The sequence below is a fragment of the Euphorbia lathyris genome, chromosome 2 (assembly GCF_963576675.1).
Source record: "Euphorbia lathyris chromosome 2, ddEupLath1.1, whole genome shotgun sequence".
Lineage (NCBI taxonomy): Eukaryota > Viridiplantae > Streptophyta > Magnoliopsida > Malpighiales > Euphorbiaceae > Euphorbia > Euphorbia lathyris.
Window position 1 is genome coordinate 102,880,760 of NC_088911.1, and position 25,862 is coordinate 102,906,621.

Genomic DNA, 25,862 nt, shown 5'->3' on the forward strand with positions numbered 1-25,862 from the left:
AAGCTTTTATCGAGCCTAACACCGAGCCGCTCATGAGCGGCTCGACTCATTTACAGCCCTAGTATGACCTTCTAAATTTAGACGGTGTCTCATTAATTCTCTAAACTTGCTTAAAGTGTCATGATAAAGTCTCTAACATATAAAAACGTCATAAAAATGTACAAAATAAAAAGTCACTTTGTTTTAAGTTTAAAGACTTGGAATCACGAATTAGACTTTTATTTTTTAAGTTTTGATTTTTTTATAGATCTAGACAAATTGAAATATATATCACTTTAAACAAATTCAAAGGGCAAATGGATCACTGTAAGCAAGTTCAGATGATCAATATATCACTTTAAATAAATTCAGCGACCAATATGTTGTTTTAAACAAATTCAAAAACTAATAACACAATTTATAAATTTAAAGGGTGAACAGGGGCTCTTAATATAGGGTTAAGGTGTAAAAATACCCCTAACGTTTTGGATCAGGAGCAATTTTACCCTTAATGTCTAAAATGGTGCAATTTTACCCCTAACGTTGGAAGCCAAGAGCAATTTTACCCCTAACGTTGATAAATTAGGTTAATTTCATACACTATTATAAAACACAGATATTTGTTCATTATTCTGTACCAATTGCATAATAATTCGTTCTAAAAAAAGGATTTCATATTTTTTATAATTTAATAATAGAATTTGAGATTAATATTTATAAATTCGATAGATTTTTTGAATTTTTTTTGTCTAATCCGTACAAAAAGATAGTATTTTTTTATTTTTTTTATTTTTTTTCACATCCCAACGAATGTTTGTGATTTGTTATTGATAAAATGGCACACATATTAAGTGTAGATAACAAGATTCACGATCGAGAAAACAGTTTGATGAATTATTTCTCAAATTGACCCAATTTATTAACGTTAGGGGTAAAATTGCAGTTGGCTACTAACGTTAGGGGTAAAATTGCACCATTTTAGACGTTAGGGGTAAAATTGCTCCTAACCCAAAACGTTAGAGGTATTTTTGTACCTTAACCCCTTAATATATTAAGCCTTATATAGTCAATTCAAGTTTTCAAGTAAAGAAAGAGTTAAATGGAATTATTATATTTTTTCTCATGTCTTGTACATGCCAAATATGTCATTCAATATGTCATTCAATTCAATAGAGTTATTTTTAATGGAGTTTCTTCTAGTCGTATAAGATTTTATTCCTTATTTTTTTTAAGTTATATTTATACTATTCTTTTTAAATGACATACCAGCATTTATTCGCAAAAATAAAATAAAATAATATTGTTACTTATAAGTTTGTTGGGTTAAGATGCAAAAATACCTCTAGCATTTTAGGTCAAAAGCAATTTTACCTCTAACGTCTAAAATGGTGTAATTTTATACCTAACGTTGGAAGCTAGGAGCAATTTTATCCCTAACGTTGATAAATTGGATCAATTTCAGACACTATTATAAAATACAGATATTTTTGTTTTTTATTCTGCACCAATTGTATAACAATTCGTTTTTAAAAAAATATTTCATATTTTTTATAATTTAATAATAGATTTGAAGATTAATATTTATAAATTCGGTGAATTTTTTGAATTTTTTTTGTCTAGTTCGTACAAAAAGACAGTATATTTTTTTATTTTTTTTTCACATCCCAACATATATTTGCGATCTGTTACTGATAAAATGACGCACATGTAAGATTGCGGTAAGATTGCGGCTGGAGGTGTGCTTAGAGATGCAGGAGGCGCCTGGCTTTCTGGGTTCTCCCAGAATTTAGGGTTGGGTTCTTCCTTTTCTGCGGAGCTCTGGGCTATTTTTACTGGAATCAATCTTGCTAAAAGGCTGGGTGTTAAGAGGCTCTCTGTGGAGTCTGATAATTTGGAAGCAATCAAAATGCTTTCTGAGAATCATTCTATGGGTCTTAACAGTCGCAACCTCATCAAAGCTATTAAAAGGCTTTGCTCCTCCTTTGAGTTCGTAGAGTTCAGACACATTTTTAGAGAGCAGAATCGTGTTGCTGATCGCTTGGCGGCGGCGGGCCATGAAGGGACGTTAGGCGTTACTACCCTTCCTGTTTCCCCTAGTTTCATCTCTCCTCTTCAAGATAGAATTGGGGTTAGTTTCCCTAGGTTAATTCCTGGGTAGTTTGTTGTTGTTCGTTTTTCTTTTCCTTTTCTACAAAAAAAAAAATGACGCACATGTGAAGTGTAAACGACAAAATTCATGACCAAGAAGACAGTTTGATCAATTATTTTTCAAATTGAACTAATTTATTATCAACGTTAGGGGTAAAATTACTTATGATCCAAAACGTTATGAGTATTTTTGCACCTTAACCCAAATTTGTTTGAAAGAGATGATTTGAAAGTGAATTTGGTATTTTAAGAAGTTATTATTGAGCGTTATATAGGATATATGAAATTAATGAGATGTCATTATCGAAATATGAACGGCAAAACACCAAAACGTCAAGTCTCCTAATTAATGAATTGAAGTCTTTGCATATATATACTAATCGATCTAAGGCTTTGATTTACTGCATTCTTTTACTAATTATCCAATAGCTAATTGGCTACTTCAAATTAAAAATTTATCCATATCAATATAAATGTATCATATAAAAAACATTAAAAAATCAACAAGATAATAATTATAAAGTAGTAATATGTATTTTTCAAAAAAAAAAAAGTAGTAATATTTATAAAAACAAATTCCTCTCTTCATTTAATTTAATTTATTTATAAAATAATAATAAAACTTTGACAGAAGCTAATTGAAAAATAAGCAACTACCCTTGCTTTTAAGGAATATGCTATGTGTTCGTTTTGTTTCGAAAGTGTTTTTTTTTTTTTTTTACTTTTAATATTAAACAAGAAATAGAAAATATTTAATAAAATTTCGAAGCAACTACTTTTATGGAAAAAAACAACTAATATCTACTATTTATTAGTAATAGTAAACAGTTGAAATAAACGGATCCTACAAACGGAATATAAAGATAAGGAACACTTTACCAGTAATAGACCAAAAAGTAATTTTTTTTTTTTGAAGGTAATGTCAATTTCGATTTTATTTGTTGCATTTACCATGTCTAGGTGGTCGTCTGAAATAAAATGTAGTAGTGGGCTCAAAAATAGAAAAACAATATTTTACATCATATCGTATAACGCTAAAGGTTCGTTTGGTTCGCATAATAGTTATTCCTAAAGAATAGTTATTTCCACATTTAGTTGATTTTTTTCTGATGGAATGACAATTCCATGGACTCTCTATTCCTTGTTTTCATGGAATAATTATTCTTCAATTTAGCCAAGGAATAGTCTATTTCTAATATTGTACTATTTTGTAATTTACAAAATTATCCACCATTAAATCCTCAATCTTCTTTCTAGCCAATTTCTCAAATCTTATAAATTTAGACGAATCCATAATTTATATCATAAAAAAACGTGAAAAATGGAAAATTAAGAAAAACATTAAAAAATATAAGAATACAAAAAATATGAAACACAAAAAACGTGAAAACGTTACAAACACGAGAAAATGAAAAAAAAAGCGAAAACATGAAAAAACGTGAACAAATGCAAAAAAAAAACAAGAAAAAGCAAAAAAAAATAAACACACGAAAAAACACAAAACATGAATAACGCGAAAAAGTGACAAAGTATGAAATAAACAAAAACGTGAAAAATACGAAAAATGCTAAAATACAAAAATGTGAAAAACATGATAAACATGAAAATGCGAAAACGCAAACAAAACACGAAAACATAAAAACGTGAAAAAATACGAAAAACATAAAAAAACGTGAATAACACAAAAAAGTAACAAAATGCGAAAAATACAAAAACGCGAAAAAAAACGAAAACGCCAAAAAAGGAAAAAAAAGAAAAACTAAAACGTGAAAAATACGAAAAACGTGACAAAACGCAAAAAAAAATATGAAAACCATGAAAAAACGTGAATAACATGAAAAAGTAACAAAAAGCGAAAAATACAAAAAAAAAAACGAAAACAAAAAAAGGAAAAAACTAAAAACTAAAATGAAAAAATGCAAAAAAAAAAAAACACAATAACGTGAATAACACGAAAACATGACAAAACGCGAAAAATATGAAAATATGAATAAACACGAAAAACAAGAAAACTTGAAAAACACGAAAAAACGTAAAAAAAATGAAAAAAAACATGAAAATATGAAAAAACGTTATAAACACATTTTCATGTTTTAGTGTTTTTTAACGTTTTCGTGTTTTTCGTTTTTTATATTTTTCGCTTTTTTCATGTTTTTCATGTTTTTAATATTTTTTTTACTTTTCGTGATTTTTATGATTTTCAAATTTGTTCGTGTTTTTTTTTCTGTATTTCATATTTCGCATATTTCTGTATTTCATATATTTTTAAAATAATATATATTAAATATTTTAATAATTTTTAATAATAATTAAAATTTTAAAAGAAATAAGAAATTACATTTGAGGGTAATATTGTCTTTTGAATAAAAATTTATCTATTCCATCATATCTTATTCCACCAACCAAACATAGGAATATTTATTCCTAAAGAATTTCTATTTCATTCATTGCTATTCTATTCCGTTGGAATAACAATTCTATTCCATTCCATTCTATTCCGCGAACCAAACGGCACCTAAGGGTTTATTTGGTTCGCGAAATACAGAGAAAATAGAATAGTAATTTCTAAATATTTGGTTGAATTTTTTTTTATAGAATAGATATTCCATTTCTATTCTTAATTTCATGAAATAGCTATTCTTCAATTTATCCAAGAAATAGATATTACTAACATTGTATTTTGTAATTTATAAAATTACCTTCCATTAAATTTTTAATTTTCTCTATATCCAATTTTTCAAATCCTATAAATTTTGGCGAATCCATAATTTATATCATAAAAAACGTGAAAATGGAAAAATAGAGAAAATGTTAAAAGATATAAAAATATGAAACACGAAAAACATGAAAACGTTAGAAGACACGAGAATATGAAAAAAAACCCGTAAAAAATAAAAAAGTGAACAAACACGAAAATACGAAAACGCTAAAAAAATGAAAAAACACAAAAACATGAACAATGGAAAAAATCCTATTGGACTTGTTATATTATGGAGAAAAAGACTAGAACAATAAATAGGCGAAGAAAAGCAAAGAGTTAAATTTTCCAAAAGCTGGATTGGCGTTGACGTCAATCCCAAGTGTCACACTCGAAGCGGTTGGAAGGTGATATCAGTCTCTAATTAACTATAAACCAAGTAGACGTATTTAGGGCTGTAAATGGGTAGAGCCGCTCATGAGCGGCTCAGTGATCAGTTCGATAAAAGCTCGGCTCGGCTCAATTTGTAAACGAACCGCTCGTAAATATGATTTAGTGGTTCGGTTCGTAAACGAGCCGAGCTTGTGCAGGCCAAAGCTCGGCTCGAAAGCTCGTGAGCAGGCTCGATTAGAACATTTATAAACAAATTTTAGTTTTGTAGAAAACTATATAGTTTTGTGTTAGTTCACAAATATCTAAACTTAATATTATTTCATTTGCTATTAGATGAGTTCGTTCACAAACATAATAAATGAGTAATAGACGAACTATTTGTAAGCATTTTGTTTATTTATTCACAAACTTTGCTTGTGAGCTTGTTTATGTACACAATTAAAGAGTTATTTGCGAGTAAACTTCACAAATATAATTAACGATTTACTAACAAACAATTCATGGTTAGATAATTTTCTTAATGAACCAAGTCCAAAAGAGGATTTTGGGCTCGAAACAAGCTCGAAACTCGGCTCAAGCTTGTTGAGCAAGCCAAAGCTCGGCTCGGGCTCGGGTCGAGCTCGTTAATTTTATAGCGAGCTGAGTTTCAACATGCCAAAGCTCGGCTCGATAACAGCCCTAAACGTATCTTCCTTAAAAATAGTAGGTAGGGTTAAAACCAATATTAGTACCTTTCACCTCTTATCTTTTTTTTTGGAATCTTTCACGTCTTATCTTATTTAATAAGATTTGCCTCATTTTACCAATTTAGCTATTTTTTTTTTTATAAAATAGCGCATATCATTCCATTAATTTAAAAATACAAATACAGTACCAAACAAAGAGGAATAAAACTTCCATCCCATACAGGCAAACACCCACAAAGGAAAGAAATAGACTACCAAGAGTAATACATAGACTACAAAGAGCAATAAAAAGACTATCGAGAGCAATAAAACTAGAAAAGATACAAATATAATACACATAGAAATCATATTCTTCTCATACGTCGAATCCCGTTGAAAAACCGTTGTAATCCATACTTCATCATTTAGGCTCTTCCGGACGTTCGAATCTGAGTCCTTTCTGTTTGTGCATCCACGCAGATCTATAGATCTACGGACAAGATAAACCTTTTCCGCTCTTGCTAAAACCGAAAAAATAATAAACGAAAGAAGTATAGTTCACAAATGTAGATCTGACGGAAAAGGAAGTTCAAGAAGGAATATAGACTTCAAACTAACAAGAAAATGTAAATATAAAACTAAAAACGGAAACTAAAACATAAATGGGAGGAGGAAGAAGGAACCCGGAGTAGATCTGATAGAGGGGAGTCCATGAAAGATATGAAAAACAAAGAAAAGGGAGAAAAGACTAAAAAAGAGAAGATTGAAGGGAGGAGCTGCTAAAAGAAAAGAAAAGAAAATGGAACCGGAAAAGGGATGAGGGAGGAGAGAGGAGAGAGCCCTACCAATTTAGCTATTAGTATTTGGTAACTTGACCAATTATTTAATATCGTAAGTCTCATTCATCCAAGTTTTAGTAAAATCTAAAACAATGTAAATTGTAAGTTTAACAATAACGTTACGATCATTAACCTATCCATAAAAATTTAATAAAATTATTAATATCTATACTTCTATACTATATATAATTACGGAAGTATTTTAGAGGTCTTTTTAATGAGTTGTCAATGTAGTAAAAAATTAGATTAAAAATATTTAATTAATTAAAAATAAATATTTAATTAATTAAAAATAATAAATTTATATTTATAATATATTAAATAATTATTAGCCTATTAATTAAAATAATAAAAGAAAGCAAGAGTTACAGGAAGATGAAAAAATACAAAACAAAGGAAATCTAAAAGTCACAAATAAACTTCTATATAAAACATGATAGATAGTATTCCACCATTATATTCATTGGTCACGATAGATAGTATTATATTTCTGAAGGTAAATATTCGATTTTTTTTCATATGTTGTAATTATTTTGTTCTCAATTATGTTGTTGTTTTATTTTTATTAAACAATAGTTGTTATAGTTTCATCTTTCAGATTCATTTCTGTTGTTACCCGGGTTCTATACCTCTCGCTATCTTATCCATGTTTTCTTTTTTATTTGTGTTTTTTTTCCAAACTGATAGCTTCAATTGAAGAAATCCGACAGAAATAGAAGATGCATGAACAACTAACCGTAAAACACAAAAGTGTCAAAAATTATAAGAAATTCTTATGTTTCTCAAGGTAATTATTCGATTTTTTTTCAATTGTTGTAGTTATTTTTGTTCTCAATTGTGTTGTTGTTTTCTTTTTATTAAACAATAGTTGTTATAGTTTCATTTTTCAGAGATGAAATTCCATTTCTGTTGTTACCCAGGTTCCATACCTCTCGCTACCTTATCCGTGTTTTCTTTTTTATTTGTCTTTTTTTTTTCAAAATGACTAAAATAAAGATTTTGTAAATTTTTATTCTTTTTTAGTATATGTTGTTAGGTGTTATCGTTTTGATTGCTAACTCTTAACTAAAATTTAGATTTTCGGTTTTATATGAACTCAATTTTTGGCTTTCTCAATTGTGCTGTTGTTTTATTTTTATTAAATAATTGTTGTTATAGTTTCATCTTTCAGAGATGAAATTCCATTTCTGTCGTTATCCAGATTCCATACCTCTCGCTACCTTATCCATGTTTTCTTTTTTATTTATATATTTTTCAAAATGACTAAAATAAAGGTTTTGTATATTTGCATTCTTTTTTAGTATCTATTCCTAGGTGTTATCGTTTTGATTGTTAACTCTAACTAAAATTTAGATTTTCGACTTTTTATGAACTCAATTTTTAGTTTTAATTGAAGTTAGATTAATTTTTCTAATTCGGAACATGTTGAATCCGCTCATTTTTTTAGTTTGAGTTTAGCTAACTGATAATGGATTGTATTTTTTTATTTTTATGCATTTTTGTACAAATAGATATAAAGTTTCACACAATAGTTGTTCATTGAAGTTTGAGACATATTAAATAAAATATTAAAGAGATATTGGAATATTATACTTACAATGAAGTTTATTTCAATATAAATTATGTTATTATTATTATTATTATTATTATTATTATTATCAAGAAGTTATTTTTTCCCAATTTTCTAGACAATGAGATTGTAAGCGTCTAATACGCTTGATAAGATGTTTATTCTTGAAGAATATGGATTATGCTAGATACGAATTCAAAATCAAGGTAAATAAAAATAAATTTTGATGCTCAAAATCCTAAAAATGTACATTAATTATGGATATTGAGATAATTGCTTTTGTAACATTGGCTTATATAATTTTTAACTATTATATTATGGTTCGTACAAAATTGTTAGTATTTCAAGAGTTTTTAACAGATGAAAATGAAATATGATCATAGGACAAATTATTGAAAAATATTAATTAAAAAAATATTATTATTTGAATCTCAAATGTTGAGCATAATGATTCTAATTAATATAATTTTTTTTTTTTTAAAATTGCGCATAATGCGCTTACATTAAAGAAAGAAAAATCTCCACCAAACCCGGATGTGATTCTAATTAATATAATTACTTTCACATATTAATTATAAAACGTTTTTTTTTGTACTGAGTGGTTACAATTGCGATTTAATTCTATTTAACTAAAATTAATTTATGGACTTAATACTTCATTAAGAAAAAATAAAATGTTTAATTAATGGGCAAAACATATTTTCACTCTCCTCTTTATACGCTTATGTCTTGACATTCTCTCTTATTTTCAAAAAAAAAAACCCCCCGAGAGGAAGACGGTTCTCTCTTAATTATCTTTTTCGTCCCTTCATTTTTTTTTCAATTCTTTTGTTTGTTTTTCTTACTTACAAAATTCAAGAATATATAATTATTAGAAAATATTAATGAAGTCAAATAAGTGATATCTTCGAGTATGGCTGATATTCTATATAGTGAAAGAATGAAGAACAAATTGATCGAATGTCTTAATGAAATATTTTCGAGATGAAAATAGGAGAAATCATCATCTTAAACTGATTCAATTAGATATATTGGGTTATTGTAGCAGAATGAATAATTGAATTCGAATACTTGGTGATCATGAAATTCCATCAACCAAAATAATTATCATCAAGATGAATTTCTGACTAATTCTTACGAATTTTATTTTTTTATATGTAACATATTGAATTGATAAAGTTTCTTCATATGCAACATTAGAAAAGTATTGATTGTAATAGTTTATAGAATAATATATTGATGTTGCTTCCATTTTAACATAGATTGTAATTCTTTTGTATCGTAGATATAATATTTAATTTTTAATTGTAGTTTAATTCAATTTTTGTTTAACCTATATTGTAATTCTTTTGTATCGTAAATATAATATTTAATTTTAATTATAGTTTAATTCAATTTTTGGTTTTTTATTATATTCTAATATATTTTTTAAATAATCTGCTATTTTATTATTATTGTTTCACAGAATATTTGGAATATGAAAATGTATTAAAATTCCTAAAAAGTACAAATCATTGAATTTTGTAAAAATAAATAAATCATTCATCTGTAGTTAAAATTCTATAAAAAAAAGTAGTCAATTATTTTTAAAATTAATTTAATTTGAATTATCATTAAAAAATATATATTAATTTCAAATATACATAATATAAATTTTTTTCATAGCATGATATAAAATTATTTAAAAGTAAATATGTCAATTTATTTATTTATCTAAATTATATAAAAGTTTCGTACCCCGTGCATCGCACGGGTTTTCGACTAATTTTAATAGAATTGTTAAATTACCATCCATCATGTTGATTAAAATTTGCAAAAACTAACATTTAGACAAATGTTAACCACTGATAAAGAAGTGTTTGTTTTCCCATTTTTCTTCTCATGTTTGCTTTTTTTTTTTTTGTGAGAATGAGATATTTACAAAATTATTGTTGCTGTTTTATATATGAATTTTTTTTTTTCCAACAATCGGTATTTCTTACTTTTTAGGTCCCGTTTGTTTGGGAAAAAATATTGTGTTCTGGAAAATTTTATGCAGGGAAAATATTGTGCAGGAAAATAAAATATTTTTCCGTGTTTAGCAACAACAACAACAACAACAAAGCCTTAGTTCCGAAATGATTCGGGGTCGGCTAACATGAACCATCATATAAAACCGTGAAATCAAGTCGTGTCAGCGACACAAATTCGCTCCCTCCACTCCATCCTATCCACTAAAAATGTGAGAACACACACACAAAAAACGTGAAAATTTGTTAAAAACACAAAAATGGAAAAATGCGAAAATCACGAAAAGTAAAAAAGTATTAAAAACATGGAAAAAAAGTGGAAAAAACACGAAAATGTGAAAAAAAATTAATGTTAAAAACACAAAAAACGTTTTTTCACATTTTTGGCATTGTTTGTACATTTTCTCGTGTTATTAACGTTATTGTGTTTTTTTTGTATTTTTCTTCATTTTTTCGTGTTTTCACGTTTAGTTTTTTCCGTTTTCCGTTTTTCCCTTTTTCACGGTTTCTTTTTTCGCGTTTTTTATTTTCGCATTTTGTTACTTTTTCGTATTATTCACATTTTCATATTTTTCGTATTTTTCACGTTTTTGTGTTTTTTACGTTTTCGTGTTTTGTTTGTATTTTTCTTCTTTTCATGTTTATCACGATTTTCACTTATTGTCACGTTTTTGTGTTTTAGCATTTTTCACGTTTTCGTGTTTTTTTTATATTTTTCACGTTTTTGTATAATTCGCGTTTTCTCACTTTTTCGCGTTGTTCATGTTTTGTGCTTTTTCAAGTGTTTTCTTTTTTTTTTTTTGCGTTTTTGTGTTTTTCACATTTGTTCACCTTTTCATGTTTTTTGCGGGCTTTTTTTTCATATTCTCGTGTTTTGTAACGTTTTCAAGTTATTGATGTTTTTTCGTGTTTCATATTTTTGTATTTTTACATTTTTTAACGTTTTTTCCATTTTTTTCTAAACACGTATGTTTTGTGGAAAATGTTTTACCCTTTTAAAAAGGGTAAAACATTTTCCCTTATTTCTTCCTTCATTTTTCATTGACTTGCCACTTATTTTCCTTTGACTTATTTTTTTGCCCAAACAAACATTGGAAAATTGAGAAAATATTTTCCTGCAGAATATTTCCCCCCAAACAAACAGGGCCTTAGGCTAACGTTATTTTCTTTCTAATTTAGAGCATCTACAAGAGACTCTTAGTTCACTCTGTAAAAATAATATAAACAATTGAGTTTTAGTGATTTAAGGAGTAACTAATGCATATCATATCCAATAATACCCATCATATTCGCTCCTTATTTTATTATTGAAATTATTAAATATTAGAGAAGAGAAACTCCTCAATAATAAATTATTAATAAAAAAATAAAATAAGAAAACTAAGAATGGAGAAAAGATGAAGAGGCTCTTAAGATTTGTTTGATTCGTCTGTTTATTATTATCTAATTGATTATTAGAGTATGGTAAAATTGTAATTATTTGTTGCTATTGGTATGTAAAATGTCTAGAGCAAATAATTTATTAGTATCTATACATTTTTATCTAATACACTGTTTAATCCTCGTATGTTAATAATATACTATTTAATTCTTAATTTTTGTTCTACTCAATAATTTAATCTCTTAAAAAGGAACTAAACTGTTTAATAATTCAAATATTGAAGGACAAAACTATTGAATAGAATAAAAATTAAGGATTGTACAATATATTATTTAAAAACGGTCAATAATACATTTTTTAGTCCCTAAATGAAAATGCTCTTAATAATTTGAGAAGTCACTGTCAATAAATCAATAATAAAAAATGAAATAAAGAACACACTAAAAGCATCTTCAATGCAAACACCCTTCAAAGTTGTCAAAGCTTAACACATCATTTTAAAACATATTATTTTATTTTCTTTCTCACCACATTACATTACTTTTTTTAAACAAATGCTCCAATGCTAAACAATTTTAAAACTTACCACTATGGTCCTACAAGTCATTATTTTATATATAATTTATTTTGTTATAAATATTACTATAAAATTCCACCAATAATAAACAACTTTTTATATTAAAAAAAAAAAGTAAGAAATATCAAAAGGGTGTCAAAAATTGGCAACATTGAACAACTTTTGTTACTCCAATGCAAGACATTCAATTTTTACTTACAACGGTAATACCACAAATGTATAATTTATTTTAATTATAATATTTACTTAAGTTTTTTAAATCACACTGAAATATAAAGATTAATCTTTAAAATGAATAAATACATGAAAATAAAGTTGTTCATAAATTATGGTTTCAAAAAAAAAAGTTGTTCATAAATTATTGCTTTTATAATTTTTATTTAGTTATTTAAATTATATTTAGAATTAATTTTGTATATTACCTTAAAACATGTTTATATTAATCATAATGCAATCATAATTTTATTAAACACTAATAATCAAACAACAAACAGTAACAGAAAATAATAGATAAACCAAACGAGCCCAGAAGCAAAAACATTTTAAACCATAGATTAGAAAGCTAATATAGTGCTTTAAGCCTAAAATAATATATTTCCCAGAATTCTTTAAATAAGACTTTGTTTCTTTTTTTCCAGATCTAACGTTGTAAGAAACAAGTGTTCCAAACACTGGTTTCAAATGTAAATACTACCCTTAACTGAATCCGACAAAATTATTATGTTTAATAATGTCAACAGACAATCATTATGTACATCAAATGGGGATATCTTAATTTTCTGCCAAGCCTATCCACTTGCCTGAATCGTTTATATGCTAAGATTGGCAAACGAGCAAGTATACGAATATTAATACCAGAAAACTTGGCATGTGTATTACAGTTGTACCTACAGTGAAAAATGACTGAATATACTAGATAGTCAAGAAAATAGAAGTAAAAGTTAGATGCTAACAGCGAGCCAAAAATGATAAATCTCATGTTAGGGATTTAAATGATGAAGAGGAAGTGATTTCATCATTAATGTATAGTCTTTAACCAGCAATCGAACTCCTTGCAATTATCAAGATTTATGCATTCAATACCAGTATCTTCACACTAATTTCAGAATTTTGGTCCTCCTGAGAGTATATTTTTGTAACATCTTGAACATCAACGCCTCCATTTAAATCCATGTTGTCTCTGTTCTTGCATTCGCCTGGATCATCATGTAACCAAATTAATGAATTGCTACTCAGTTAATGTCATATTTCTCATTTAAGCATTTATATGATGCAAAACTTGATAGATACAAAAGGAGCAAAAATTTACTTCTGAGTCTCCTTAGAACGTTCCTTGAACTCTTTTGCAATATCCTTCCTCTCATAAGATGAAAGCACTTGTCTGATATCTGATGGACTAGCACGAGCAACATCTGCACAGAAACCACAATGTACTCTTACATATTATACATACCTGCCGATTCTTCCAAAATTTCAATTCCATAAAATCTTTCATAACTACCAAACTCTACCAGAAACAGCCCGACTTCCAAATAAATTCTACAAAACTTCATAAACAAAACTACTTCTCTCATCCTCAGATACCCCTCAAACTTGTTTTTGCTACCATATCTCTCTCACTCTCTCCTTGCTTCAATCCTCGTGTTCATTCTCGTCATTTTTTTCTCGCTCCTTTTTTCCTTTATTTTTCTACTTTTTCTTTAAAATATATACAGTGAAATGATTTAAGGGTGATATTAAGCAATTGTAGATGAATTCAAATCACATTCCATTTTTTTTATATATCAAATCATATTCCATATTTAAGTTATCTATTCTAAGCATAGATTATGTTTGAATTGATCTTATATTATATTCATGTCTGAAGGAATTCGGAACTTGCAATTCATTCTCTCCAACTGGAATATTAACATCCAGGGACAACAAATTGTGCAACCAACAAAAGAGTAACCAACTCACATTCAAGAAATGGAATGAGATCCAAAAGAGTTGTGTCTACTGATTCCGGGCCATTGTCATCAATTTTAAATGGCTTGATTGGGACAGCATTTTCTGGCTGCAGGCTGTTTTCCAACGCATTAGCACTCACATATATAATTTTACGTGGATCTCGATTAAGTTTTGAAAGATCCTGCACATTATTATTTGCATTAATAAAAATCAGCTACTTCAGGAACACCAAAGCTTAAAATCAAACAAGCAGAAAGCTTCACAAGGCAAGTACCAACACTAAATTCTATCTTTATCAAGAGTTGATTTAAATTTTAACAACAACAACAACAACAACAAAGCCTTAGTCCCGAAATGATTCGGGGTCGGCTAACATGAACCATCATATAAAACCGTGAAAATCAAGTCGTGTCAGCGACACAGATTCGCTCCCTCCACTCCGTCCTATCCACTACCATATTTTCCTCAATTCCCAATAAACTCATATCACTCTCGATCACCCTCCTCCAAGTTTGCTTAGGTCTTCCCCTACCCCTCACCACTACATCCCTTTGCCACTCTTCGGTTCTCCTAACCGGCGCATCAAGCGCTCTACGTCTCACATGGCCAAACCACCTTAGTCGGTTTTCTCTCATTTTATTCTCAATAGATGTGACCCCTACTTTTGTCCTAATTATTTCATTACGCACCCGGTCCTTTCTCGTGTGACCACACATCCATCTCAACATACGCATCTCCGCCACCGACATCTTATGGATGTGGCAGTGTTTCACTGCCCAACACTCCGTACCATATAACAATGCTGGTCTAATTGCCGTCCGGTAGAATTTTCCCTTCAATCTATTAGGCATGCCGGGATCACAAAGGAAACCCGTAGCACTCTTCCACTTCGACCAACCAGCTTTAATCCTATGAGCAACATCTCCATCTACTTCTCCATCCGTTTGGATAATAGATCCTAAATACCGGAAGCAATCCGAGGCATGAACAACTCTCCCATCTAGGATGATTGTCCCTGCCTCCCTACTCCTACGGCCGCTAAACTTACACTCCAAATATTCTGTCTTACTTCGACTCAACTTAAAGCCTCTAGATTCTAGAGTTTGCCTCCATAGTTCCAACTTCATCTCCACTCCTTCTTTCGTCTCCTCAACCAACACAATATCATCTGCAAACATCATGCACCATGGTATACCATCTTGAAGTGAACTTGTTAGTTCATCCATAACGATGGCAAAAAGAAATGGGCTTAGTGCGGAACCTTGATGCACTCCAATCGTAATAGGAAACTCTTCAGTCTTCCCAACACTAGTACGTACACTCGTGCATACTCCCTCATACATGTCCTTTATGATGTCAATATATTTCCGCGAAATGCCTTTCCTTAACAAGTAGCAAAAATCATCTATAACATAGGATGACCAACTGTTTAAAAGAAGCTCAAACAAGTGTATATGGAAACAAGGAATCTCCAAGCCCAGATCTAAAACTTAGCGAAAACTGTTGAATTTTTTAGTGCATTAAAATCACGGATCAGAAGTCTTCCATGGCATTTTCTAAGCTATATACGTGCCAAAAATAACAAGTAAAAACAAAATCTTATTTTATAGAATAACACCTTTGGAAGGGCAATTCTTATCAGAACACTGTATAGATTATCAATAATAAGTTGGCACTTCAAAGTACAGACATCCCAGATGCAGTTAATGTACCAAAGATGAATTTCAGCTCACGATTTGGCAGAAGAAATTCATGCAAATAAACATAAAGTGCTACAGTACAGCAAATTGAGCACTTCAATAGGATGTACAGCCAAACCAAAACTTGCAGTAATATATATGCAAAAAAAAACAAGCACACGCACAACTGTTTTACATTTAGGCTATGTTTGTTATGAAGGAAAGAAGAAGGGAAGGATTCATACATGCCTTGGAAACCGTAATTTCCATCCTTCCTCTCTTCTTTTCTTCATAATAAACACACTTATAGGTGACTTTAAACGGCAATAATAATGTTAAGAAGTTTGGACCTAACTCTATCTTGAAAAAATTCTCAAAGGAGGACTGTCTCGCACTTATAAATGCTCTGATACCTTTGTAACTCGACCAATGTAGGATACTTCATGCACATCATGCCTGGAGCATGAAGTACGTAAGTATGAACTTTTGCGGATGACCCAACATTGGACTTGGTGGCTGTAATAATGTAAGCATGGTATGGGTCTTGTAGGTTTGGGTCTGTCCAGGTATGGGTTGTAGCTGTCTAGATAGTATCCTTAATGTGTACATATATGTATTCTCCTTGAATGGAACATGTTCATATAGTTTTAGTCTATATGGTATCCCATGTACTCCTAGTGTATTACATGGTATCAAAGCCTAGTTCGGCTTCATTTTCTGCCCTTGTGTGCAGAGTTTCTAGGTTTGTATTTTTGGGCTGTTTTCTTCAGCATTACTGTCACCCTTGTGAGCAGATTGTTTGGACCTGTCGCCGTTCCTCTTTCGCCGCCTTCATCTCTCTGTTTCCGACCTGTTTGTCCGGTTAGTTTTTCGGTGAGTCTCCTTTTGTGCAATGACGTTGCTGGCAGAGTGTGTTGCTTCAACTGAGTTTTGCTTGTCCTTTTCCAGCGAAGCTTGATGTTCCGCCGTCGTCTCTCCTGTCCAATTTGTTCTTCTAGGTTGCGTCTCCCGGGTTATGTTTGATATACCAAAGTATCTTAAGAGTTTCTTGTTTTGAGATGTATTTTCTTTAAGACTATGTATTCTGTATCTGTAGCAAGCTGAGGATGATTGAAATCCATGCTCCAGCTTGAGGGGCAGTGTAATAATGTAAGCATGGTATGGGTCTGTCTAGTATGGGCTGTGGCTGTCAAGGTAGTATCCTTAATGTGTGTATATATGTGTATTCTCCTTGAATGAAACATATTCATATAGTTTTAGTCTATATGGTATCCCATGTGTTTCCAGTGTATTCACATGGTTTGTAACAGTGGCTATAGTACCATTTATTGTTAAAACCACTACAGGCACGCCCCAAACCTTGCTATCGCTAGGTCAGGCGCTGGGAATGGGAAGGTGTGATTTGCAATATTTTGACTTTCTTGGAAATTTAAGAAGCATTCTTGAAAAGAAAGTAGGAAAGATTAATGATTGGAAGGATTTTGGAAAGAAGATACATATTTAAGATATAGTACCATAAAACAATAAAAAATGAAAAAGATATAGCACCATAAACATTGAATTGGCTTTAATGAAAAATATTCTAGTTTCCAAAACAATTTAAACAAATTTAAGGAAAGTGGATGAATAAGAAGAGTCATTACATAATATCAACCGGGGAAATGAAATAGTAGTTTCCCTCTTTAATCAAGGACAAATAAACAGATTTGCAAAGAAAAACTGCAATTGTAGTAGCTTCACAAGAAACAAAAATACAAGGAAATGCACACCAAAGACTGCAGACTTTAGCAAAGGAAAAGTGAGATTAGTGAAACTTCAGAAGAAACCATAATCTAAGGAATTCAAAACACAACTAGCTTCCTAAGTAAAAATGGAAGATTGAACAGAAAACATCAAAAGCAATGGATGATTGAACGGAAAACATCAAAAGCAACAAGCTTAAGTCTTATATTTCAGATTGCAAATGCAATTTTTTAGCCTTGTTTTTTCTATCTTCACACCTGAAAATGATCTTCGTACCTTACGTAATTCATATTTTAGTTCATAAAACTTCATTTGTTTTATTGTGCTTTTACCCTGTCTTTTTAAAGTAGGGCCTCTCTTCATTATGGGGAGCGCCTCGAGCAGTTTGAGATTTAGTCACTTTAAGGTCAGCTAGCACATTTCACAAATATACCATCTTGAGAAACTTGGACATAACTCCACGTGAAAAGGTACCTCAAAGGGGGTTGCCTCACAGTTATAAATGATTTAATACCTCTATAACTAGCCAATATGAAAGAAATAAAAAAAAAAAAAGGCGGCCCGGTCGCACTACGCGTCCCCGCTGAGCGAGGGTCCGGGGAGGGGTCCCACCACAAGGGTGTACTGGGGCAAGCCTTCCCCTGCCAATTTATTTGGCAAGAGGCTGCTCCTAAGACTCGAACCCGTGACCTCTTGGTCACACGACAACAACGTTTACCGTTGCGCCAAGGCTCGCCCTCTCCAATATGAAAGAAATACGTAACAAATTACAATGCACGCCAGGAATTCACTTGTCCACTAAAAGCAATGAACAACTACATACATGTGGTGAAAAATTCACATTGCAACACTGAAAAAGGAATTTCTAACATATCTATGCAGAATTGGAGATCCGTTTAAATATTTTATATATAAGCAATGCAAAAGCAGAATATTTTATAGCGAAATGCCAAAAAGAGACGGAATAGAATATAACATACTCTATAGTGCTTGCCATCTTGATACTTGGTGGCACCTCTTGATAGCCTATATCGTATACAGTGGTTGGTGTCCAGCCTTTCAACAACAGGATCAACGTACTGCACAAGCGGATGAAAGAGAGGGTGGAAGTGGAAGATAAGTAGTGATGATAGTGAAATCATGCAATCCAAAAATATGGACAATTTACAGGGTGAAGTAACCCCAGGGAAATTTAGAATTACCATACTCAGCTGATCAGAAAACACCACAACTTCATATAACCTAGCAAGATGTTGCAAAAAGTCATCAACTCCAGGCCTTTTGAAAGTTCTCCAGCCTCTATCGCGCTTTAGGCACCAAAATAAATAAATGAATGAATGAATGAATGAATTCAATTAGCATCATATCAGATATAAATTGTTTATGCATTGGCTACAACTGCTAATCCTTCTAACAAACACAAACCAGAAAAGAACACGAAATTTCTGAAATAACATATAAGTGATAAATGGCTTTTATTTACATGATGAACAAATCAATTTAGAAGCTTAAAAGCTTCATCATTCATTTACAAGATTTGTCCCATGCCGCAGCCTTACCTTCCAATCACTATAGATTATTGTCTCATTGAGATCCAAAACAAGAGTAAAAACATGTTGCTCAGCTGGGTGCAAGTCAGGAAGAAGCTTTTCTGAGGTTGGTTCAGTAAAACCCTACAGAAAGCAAGGATAAGTCTGTTTTCTTAAAAGCTTATAAAATGGACAAGTGAGATGGTGAGAAATTGCATCATCTGACTCACTTTAACTTGTTCTTCAGTTAGCCTTCTCAGGTCCAAGTAAAATTCAGCTGCTTTAGCTGGCACTGAAATATTAAAAACAGAAAAGCATGACATGCTGATTTGAATAGTTTTCAAAAAACTAAAATTTGTTATAATCAGGTAATTAAAAAAATAAATAAATAACGCTAAGCTCATAACACTGGAAGTAGATTATTCAAGCAGTCTTGAACTGCTATTCAACAACCCCAACAAGCCATTGGGCAAAAGTCTTCATAAGGCTAAATTCCCAACATGGTTGTTGCCACTTTTACCTATATAATCCACAATCTCAAACAAATGCAGAAGAGGACCTCCATTGATGAGGGCATCAAGTCGACCGAATGTGTGGAAATGAGAGGTGGGAGAAGCCAAACCAAAGGGGCGACACACCAAGGGTAAGAGAAGACAGTTCATGTGAAAAACAGACCCCACAGGCTGTGTGGACTTTAGAAAAGCCACCAGCTATTTCCAGAAACAAACCCACACGTGATGTGGATTTTAGAAAAGTCACCAGATCTTTCGAAATGAAGCCCACACAATGTGGAAATCCCACAGACGTTTTAAAAGCCCTCGCAAATCAGCCTTGCCTTTTCTCCAACTTCCTCCTAATTACAATTTTGCCACCCCTTATTTACAACTTATGCCATCAGCTTATTTACAAACTTGCCACCCCTTTACCCTCACCCCATTTTACCCCTTAACCTTTTCTCTTTAATTATGTGTTAGGCTTTATTGTAATTTTATCTTTAGGTTAAAAGATGATATAAATTCAACTCTTTCTTGTAAGGAGACTAACTTTTTATCAATCAAATATAAATTTCTCTTTGAGACTGTTGTTAGGGTTCATCCCTCTTAACAATGGGGATTTTCAGTTCCTACAGGTTAGCTCGTGAATTTTGGGGGTTCCACGGCTACTTCAAGTTTAGCTTGAGAATATCTTTGATAGTTTATGATTGAAAACTATAGCCCCAAACCTGATCCGTATCACCCACCAAATACTCTAGTTTAATAACAGAACTTTGAACTCTCCCTCTTTACTTAGTTGCTGCTGCAACAGACTTTACAGCTACTCGTATTGTTAGACAATCCTAAAACAAAGCATAAACACCAAGTAAACCTGGATTTCTTATGAATGATAAGATGGTAGATTCACATTGGACTTGTGGCACCTCTCTCCAAAACAACATGCCATCCACATCTGCCCAACTGAATGTTTTCTTCAGCTAACGTGTATTAAGAAACAAAAGAGAACCCAAAGACTGCTAATGAAATTAAATCACGACACAGAGAAATTGAATTTAGAGAGAGTTGAAAAGAAAATGATTTTCGGCCTAACCAAAACTTCAAGTTGCAGAGTGAAAAAATGACAGTTGTGGAAAGAATTAGGCAGCATCTAAGATGACACCTTAGAAGGAAACTAAATTGAAGCGCAAAATAATCCATCCATAGAAAACATAACACACCAAACAAACATATCCGGACAAGGTATTTTCTAGGGAAAATTTAGAAAGGACCTTACCAGTCATTGCAGCAGAATAGATCAAACCCTTATATTTCTGCACAAAACAATGATGAAAGAACGTTAACACTTATTTCAAGTATGTTATGGACAGCATAACAATTAGATCTAGATTCTCTCTTTATCAAAGGCATAGATAAACAGTGACAGAGCCAGCTATTCTCCTCAGAAAATTCAAATCATTCTCATTCAATGTTCACACATGTTATTTTCTTCCTAATAAATAACATTTGGAAACATTCTACTTAATGTGCTTCTCAATCTAACATGCAATTTTAAATATATTGCTCCTACAATGCCAATAGGAATAATTCTTACTAAACCAAACTTCAGAAGAAGGAAATCTAAGCAACAAAATGGCAAGCTAAACATAGTATCAAGATACGGACTGACCTCAATGGAGGATGCATCTTCAGGGGTCTTATAGTTTACTGATTCTCGTAATGCCTTTGTCTTATCTTCTATTTCATCCAATGTGTATGCTGCAAAAACATAAAATGTAGAATTTGTTTGCATAATCAGAAACAGTGTCAGGCACTAAAGCATCGTTGGATATACTTGTTTAGCTCGATTCAGCAGAATGTGGTTTCATCGTATGCATAATGCATTCAATTTTATTCATCTCACTCCACTTGATTAAACAAAACGAAGCTTATAATATCGACAAAAGCCTTCAAATGAAAGAACAAAACTCCAACAACTATTTAAATGGCCCTTTCAGAGTTTTCTTGCTATAAACAATTTCTAAAAGAGAATTAAAGAAGAAATAAAATCACGTTCGAAAATGAAAAACAGAGACTGAAAACGAACCATAAGTAGCATAGCTAACAACACCAGTAGCTCCGGTAACAGCGGCTAGGATCCCATACTTCAAAAAACTCCAGGCCTTCCTCTCTGGACCAGCTGCTGCAGCCTCAGCCTGTTGCTCCGCCGCAGCTGCCGTCCCCTCTGCAGCTTGATCCACGTTAGAGCTAAAAAGACGCTGAATAAGCTTCTTATTTCTGGATGAAGAAGATAAAACGCGAGATCGGAGTATAATTGCAGACATGATTAGGGCTTTTGAAGGGGGTTTGGGATTTGAGGGTTTAAGAAAGGGGTTTTCAGTGGGCGTCAGCGTCAAGTTCAGAAAGAGAGAGGAGTAGAAGAAGAGAAATGACACAAGGTTAAACGTTTGGGGGTGTTTTGGAAGTCGGTTTATCTATAAACCTGGTCTGGACAAAAGCTACTATCTCATTTCCGGAAAATGCTAAACTAAATAAGAATATCTAACTAAAACTTGAAAATAATCTTTTTTTTTTTTTTTTTTTACAAAGGAGGGCCGAGCCTAAAGCAAACAGAAAGAAAACTAAAAGTTGATATTTCGACGTGTGGAACGTCCAAACCGATCCGCACTCAGAATATCCTGGAGGCCTACTGGAGACACATCACACTCGTGACGATCCAAAGAACAAGATCCTGCGAAGTTCGTCATCCAGTCAGCGATCTTATTACCTTCTCTAAACACATGAACCAACCTAACCTCCCAACACCATTAACATAAAAAAAATTCTAAAATGAAAAGTTTTCTAAACAATTTTTTTAAATTTAAAAAAAAAAAGTTTCCTAAACAATTCTATTAAAAAAGTTTCCTTAAAAAACTTCATCCATAAAATTCTACATCGGGTATGTATCAAGATTTTTTTTTTCTTTTGTGTACAAACAAGAAGTAAAGCAAATAAAAGAATAGGAAAATTATAAAACTAGGTCAAATGGAAAGGCCATTTACATATTTAACCTATTTACTCAACCTATTACATATCTAGACTCATTTTGTGTGACTTTCCAAAAATACCCCCAACCTTCCCACTTCCCCCCTATCTCCGCGAATCACCGCTCCCCCCTATCTCCTTGGTTATGCGAAAAGTTGCTCCTGTATTAATGATTTTAAGACTTTTGATCTTCCTTTCTTCCTTTAAATTGCACGAAATCTGCACCATTTCGTCAAAATCACAATGAATTTCTCATTTTCCTCTTTTCATCTCTTGATTCTGCAACTTCCGAACCCTAGAAAACGAAACCATGGTTTTTCATCTTCATGTTCGTTGCTTGGTTTCTTTCTTCTTGTTACCATCAAAGAAATGGTTTTTCTACGTTATTTCCTTCGTTCTTCCCATGTTATCATATTGTTATTGTCGCTTTTGGGGGTGAAAGGGGCGAAAAATGTAAGTATCTGTTTTTTTTTCTGCGTTTTATCATGAATTCACTTCGCAATCGATGGTTTCGCTAAGCTTTGCGAAGAGAACGAGCCTGGAAAGTGATGATCTACTTCGTGTATTGATGATTTCGCGACGTTCTGCGAAGAGAAAGAGTCTGAAACGTATGGATCTACCTCGCGAATCTATTAGTTCGCGAAGTCTGCGAATAGATCCTTACGTTTCAGACCTCGCAGACTTCGCGAAAAAATCGTTATGCGACGTAGATAGTCACATTTCAGACCTCGCAGATTTCGCGAAAAAATCGTTATGCGAAATAAAATCACCTCTTCCCCTGCACATGCTTCGCTAATTTTCATTTCGCGAATCCAAAATCGTCCTTTTTCATAACTAACACGGTTAATTTTTTTTGTAGATGGTTGAATACGTAACATCCCTTTCTGGAAGGCGGCGTACTGAGCTGCAGGGAAGATGATTTTCCTTCCTGTATAGAGATGAACTTCCCCAAGATTGACACATTCACTCCTGAAATGATTCGTTAGGAGAGGTTGTGTCAATCTCGGGGTGCACCATGGGACACGTCCATCCCATGGTGCCAATCTTGTTAGTAGATTTTGATAATGTTATGATTTGAATGTCGTTATTGTGGCAATCTTGTTGTAAATTTTGATAATGTTAGTAGAGTTCATTGTGGCAATCTTGTTATAAATTTTGATAATGTTATGATTTGAATGTCGTTATTGTGGCAATCTTGTTGTAAATTTTGATAATGTTAGTAGAGTTCATTGTGGCAATCTTGTTGTAAATTTTGATAATGTTATGATTTGAATGTCGTTATTGTGGCAATCTTGTTGTAAATTTTGATAATGTTATGATTTTAATGTTAGAATTCGTTGTTGTTTGCCCTTTTTTGTTATATACCACTTCGCGAATTAGCTTCAAAACACATCCAGGCTTCGCATATGCGAACTAAATTCATCAAGCAAACCCAAACATTTACTTCGCAGACTTCGCATAGTATGGAATATGCGAAGTCAGACGGGATGGGGCGAGCCGCGCGTAAATATTGGGGGTATTTTTGGAAAGTCACACAAAATGAGTCTAGATATGTAATAGGTTGAGTAAATGGGTTAAATATGTAAATGGGCCTCCCATTTGACCTAGTTTTGTAATTTTCCCTAAAAGAATTGATAAGAATAATAATGTATCAAAATAATTACATATTCATATTTTTCTTATATTAAACGCAAACTAAACCAATATATAGGCTTAGAATAAAACAAAAATGCGGAAATTTTAACAAACTGCTAACCTATGTTTTGGCTACTAATCCCACTAAACACCAATTATGGAACATGTACATTATTTTTCGGGTTAATTACAAATCTAGCCCAACTAAAAGGGTCCATTTACATATCTAACCCACTTTGCTTCAATATCACCAAATTAGACACTTTCATCCACTTTGGACAAGAATACCCTTATTTCAATTCATCTTCTTTCTCAGATTCTGAACGTCTTTCTCGTCATCCCAAACGGGCGAAAAGACGGTGGTTTATAGAGAGAAGAGATTTTGTTTCGTTCAACCTTGAAGAACTAGTGTCTGCGGAAGAGGATTAGGAAGGAAATCTTTAAAAATAAGAAAGAAAAAAAATCTAACAATTGAACTGTTGTGATGTCGCATTTGTGACGAATTCGTCGCAAATGCGACAAGATTTGTCGCATCTGCGACAACGGTTGTCGCATTTGCGACGAAATGCGACAGTAGTTGTCACATTTGCGACAAAATGCGACAATGATCGTTGCATTTGTGAAGTGGTGTCGCATTTGTGACGAAATGCGACAAATTCGTCATAAATACGACAACAAAGGAGGAAATTGACGGAAAATGGTGGAAAATAGAGGAAATTGAAACAATACCATTACAGATGAAGAAAGAGGCAAGACTAGCAAAAAAAAACATGTATATAAGCTAAAAACATACCATTTCTATAGGAAATTGAACATAATACTTCAATAATCACTAACGATTAGTATCAGAAATTGAAGAACATGAACTGAAGAAAAAGAAGAAGAAGAACCAATCGTTCGATCGAAGAAGAAAGAAGAAGAAGAATCGATCGAAGAAGAAGAATGGATCGAATAGAAATATGGGTATTCTTGTCCAAAGTGGATGAAAGTGTCTAATTTGGTGATATTGAAGCAAAATGGGTTAGATATGTAAATGGACCCTTTTAATTGGGCTAGATTTGTAATTAGCCCTTATTTTTCTCAACAAATAATTTAAAGGGAAAATTATAAAAATAAACATTGTGGTTACATCCATTTTCGAACAGCACTCATGTGGTTTAAAAGTTTGCAAAGTGGTACCATGTACTTTATTCCGTTAGCAAACACATACAAAATTGACTAACGGTGTTAAAAGTCAAAAGGAAAAGAGTTAATTTGGTCCTTATATTTATTTATTTTTATAAATTAACCCCCTTATTATCTAATTATCACAAACAACCCCAAAATAAAAAATAAAAATCAAATATACCATCTTCTCTATCTCTCTTTAATTTCTTTTTTTTTTTTATTTCTCTCTCCTCTTTGTTAATTTCTCCCTCTAAAATCAATTGAATTTCCATATTTTCAATTTAATTACACTTCTACTCTCTCTTTTTCTCTAAACTAACCATTTGTTCCTCTGCTTTGGATTTGATTTTGCCGAAGATGAGGCGACTCTGCTTTCAATTGTTGC

General features: G+C 31.8%; 1 protein-coding gene across 1 annotated transcript; it reads right to left on the reverse strand.

Annotated features, from left to right (window-relative positions):
* Positions 1–12,955: 12,955 nt before the first annotated feature.
* LOC136219214 (mitochondrial import inner membrane translocase subunit TIM50) lies at positions 12,956–22,086 on the reverse strand. Its single transcript, XM_066006504.1, has 10 exons — positions 21,738–22,086; positions 21,321–21,409; positions 20,928–20,964; positions 19,391–19,452; positions 19,191–19,304; positions 18,834–18,938; positions 18,612–18,710; positions 14,219–14,390; positions 13,569–13,671; positions 12,956–13,455 (listed from the first exon to the last, which is right to left on the reverse strand). The coding sequence occupies exons 1-10, from the start codon at positions 21,973–21,975 to the stop codon at positions 13,410–13,412; spliced, it is 1,065 nt and encodes a 354-aa protein (XP_065862576.1). The 5' UTR covers positions 21,976–22,086; the 3' UTR covers positions 12,956–13,409.
* Between the last annotated feature and the right edge of the window lie 3,776 nt (positions 22,087–25,862).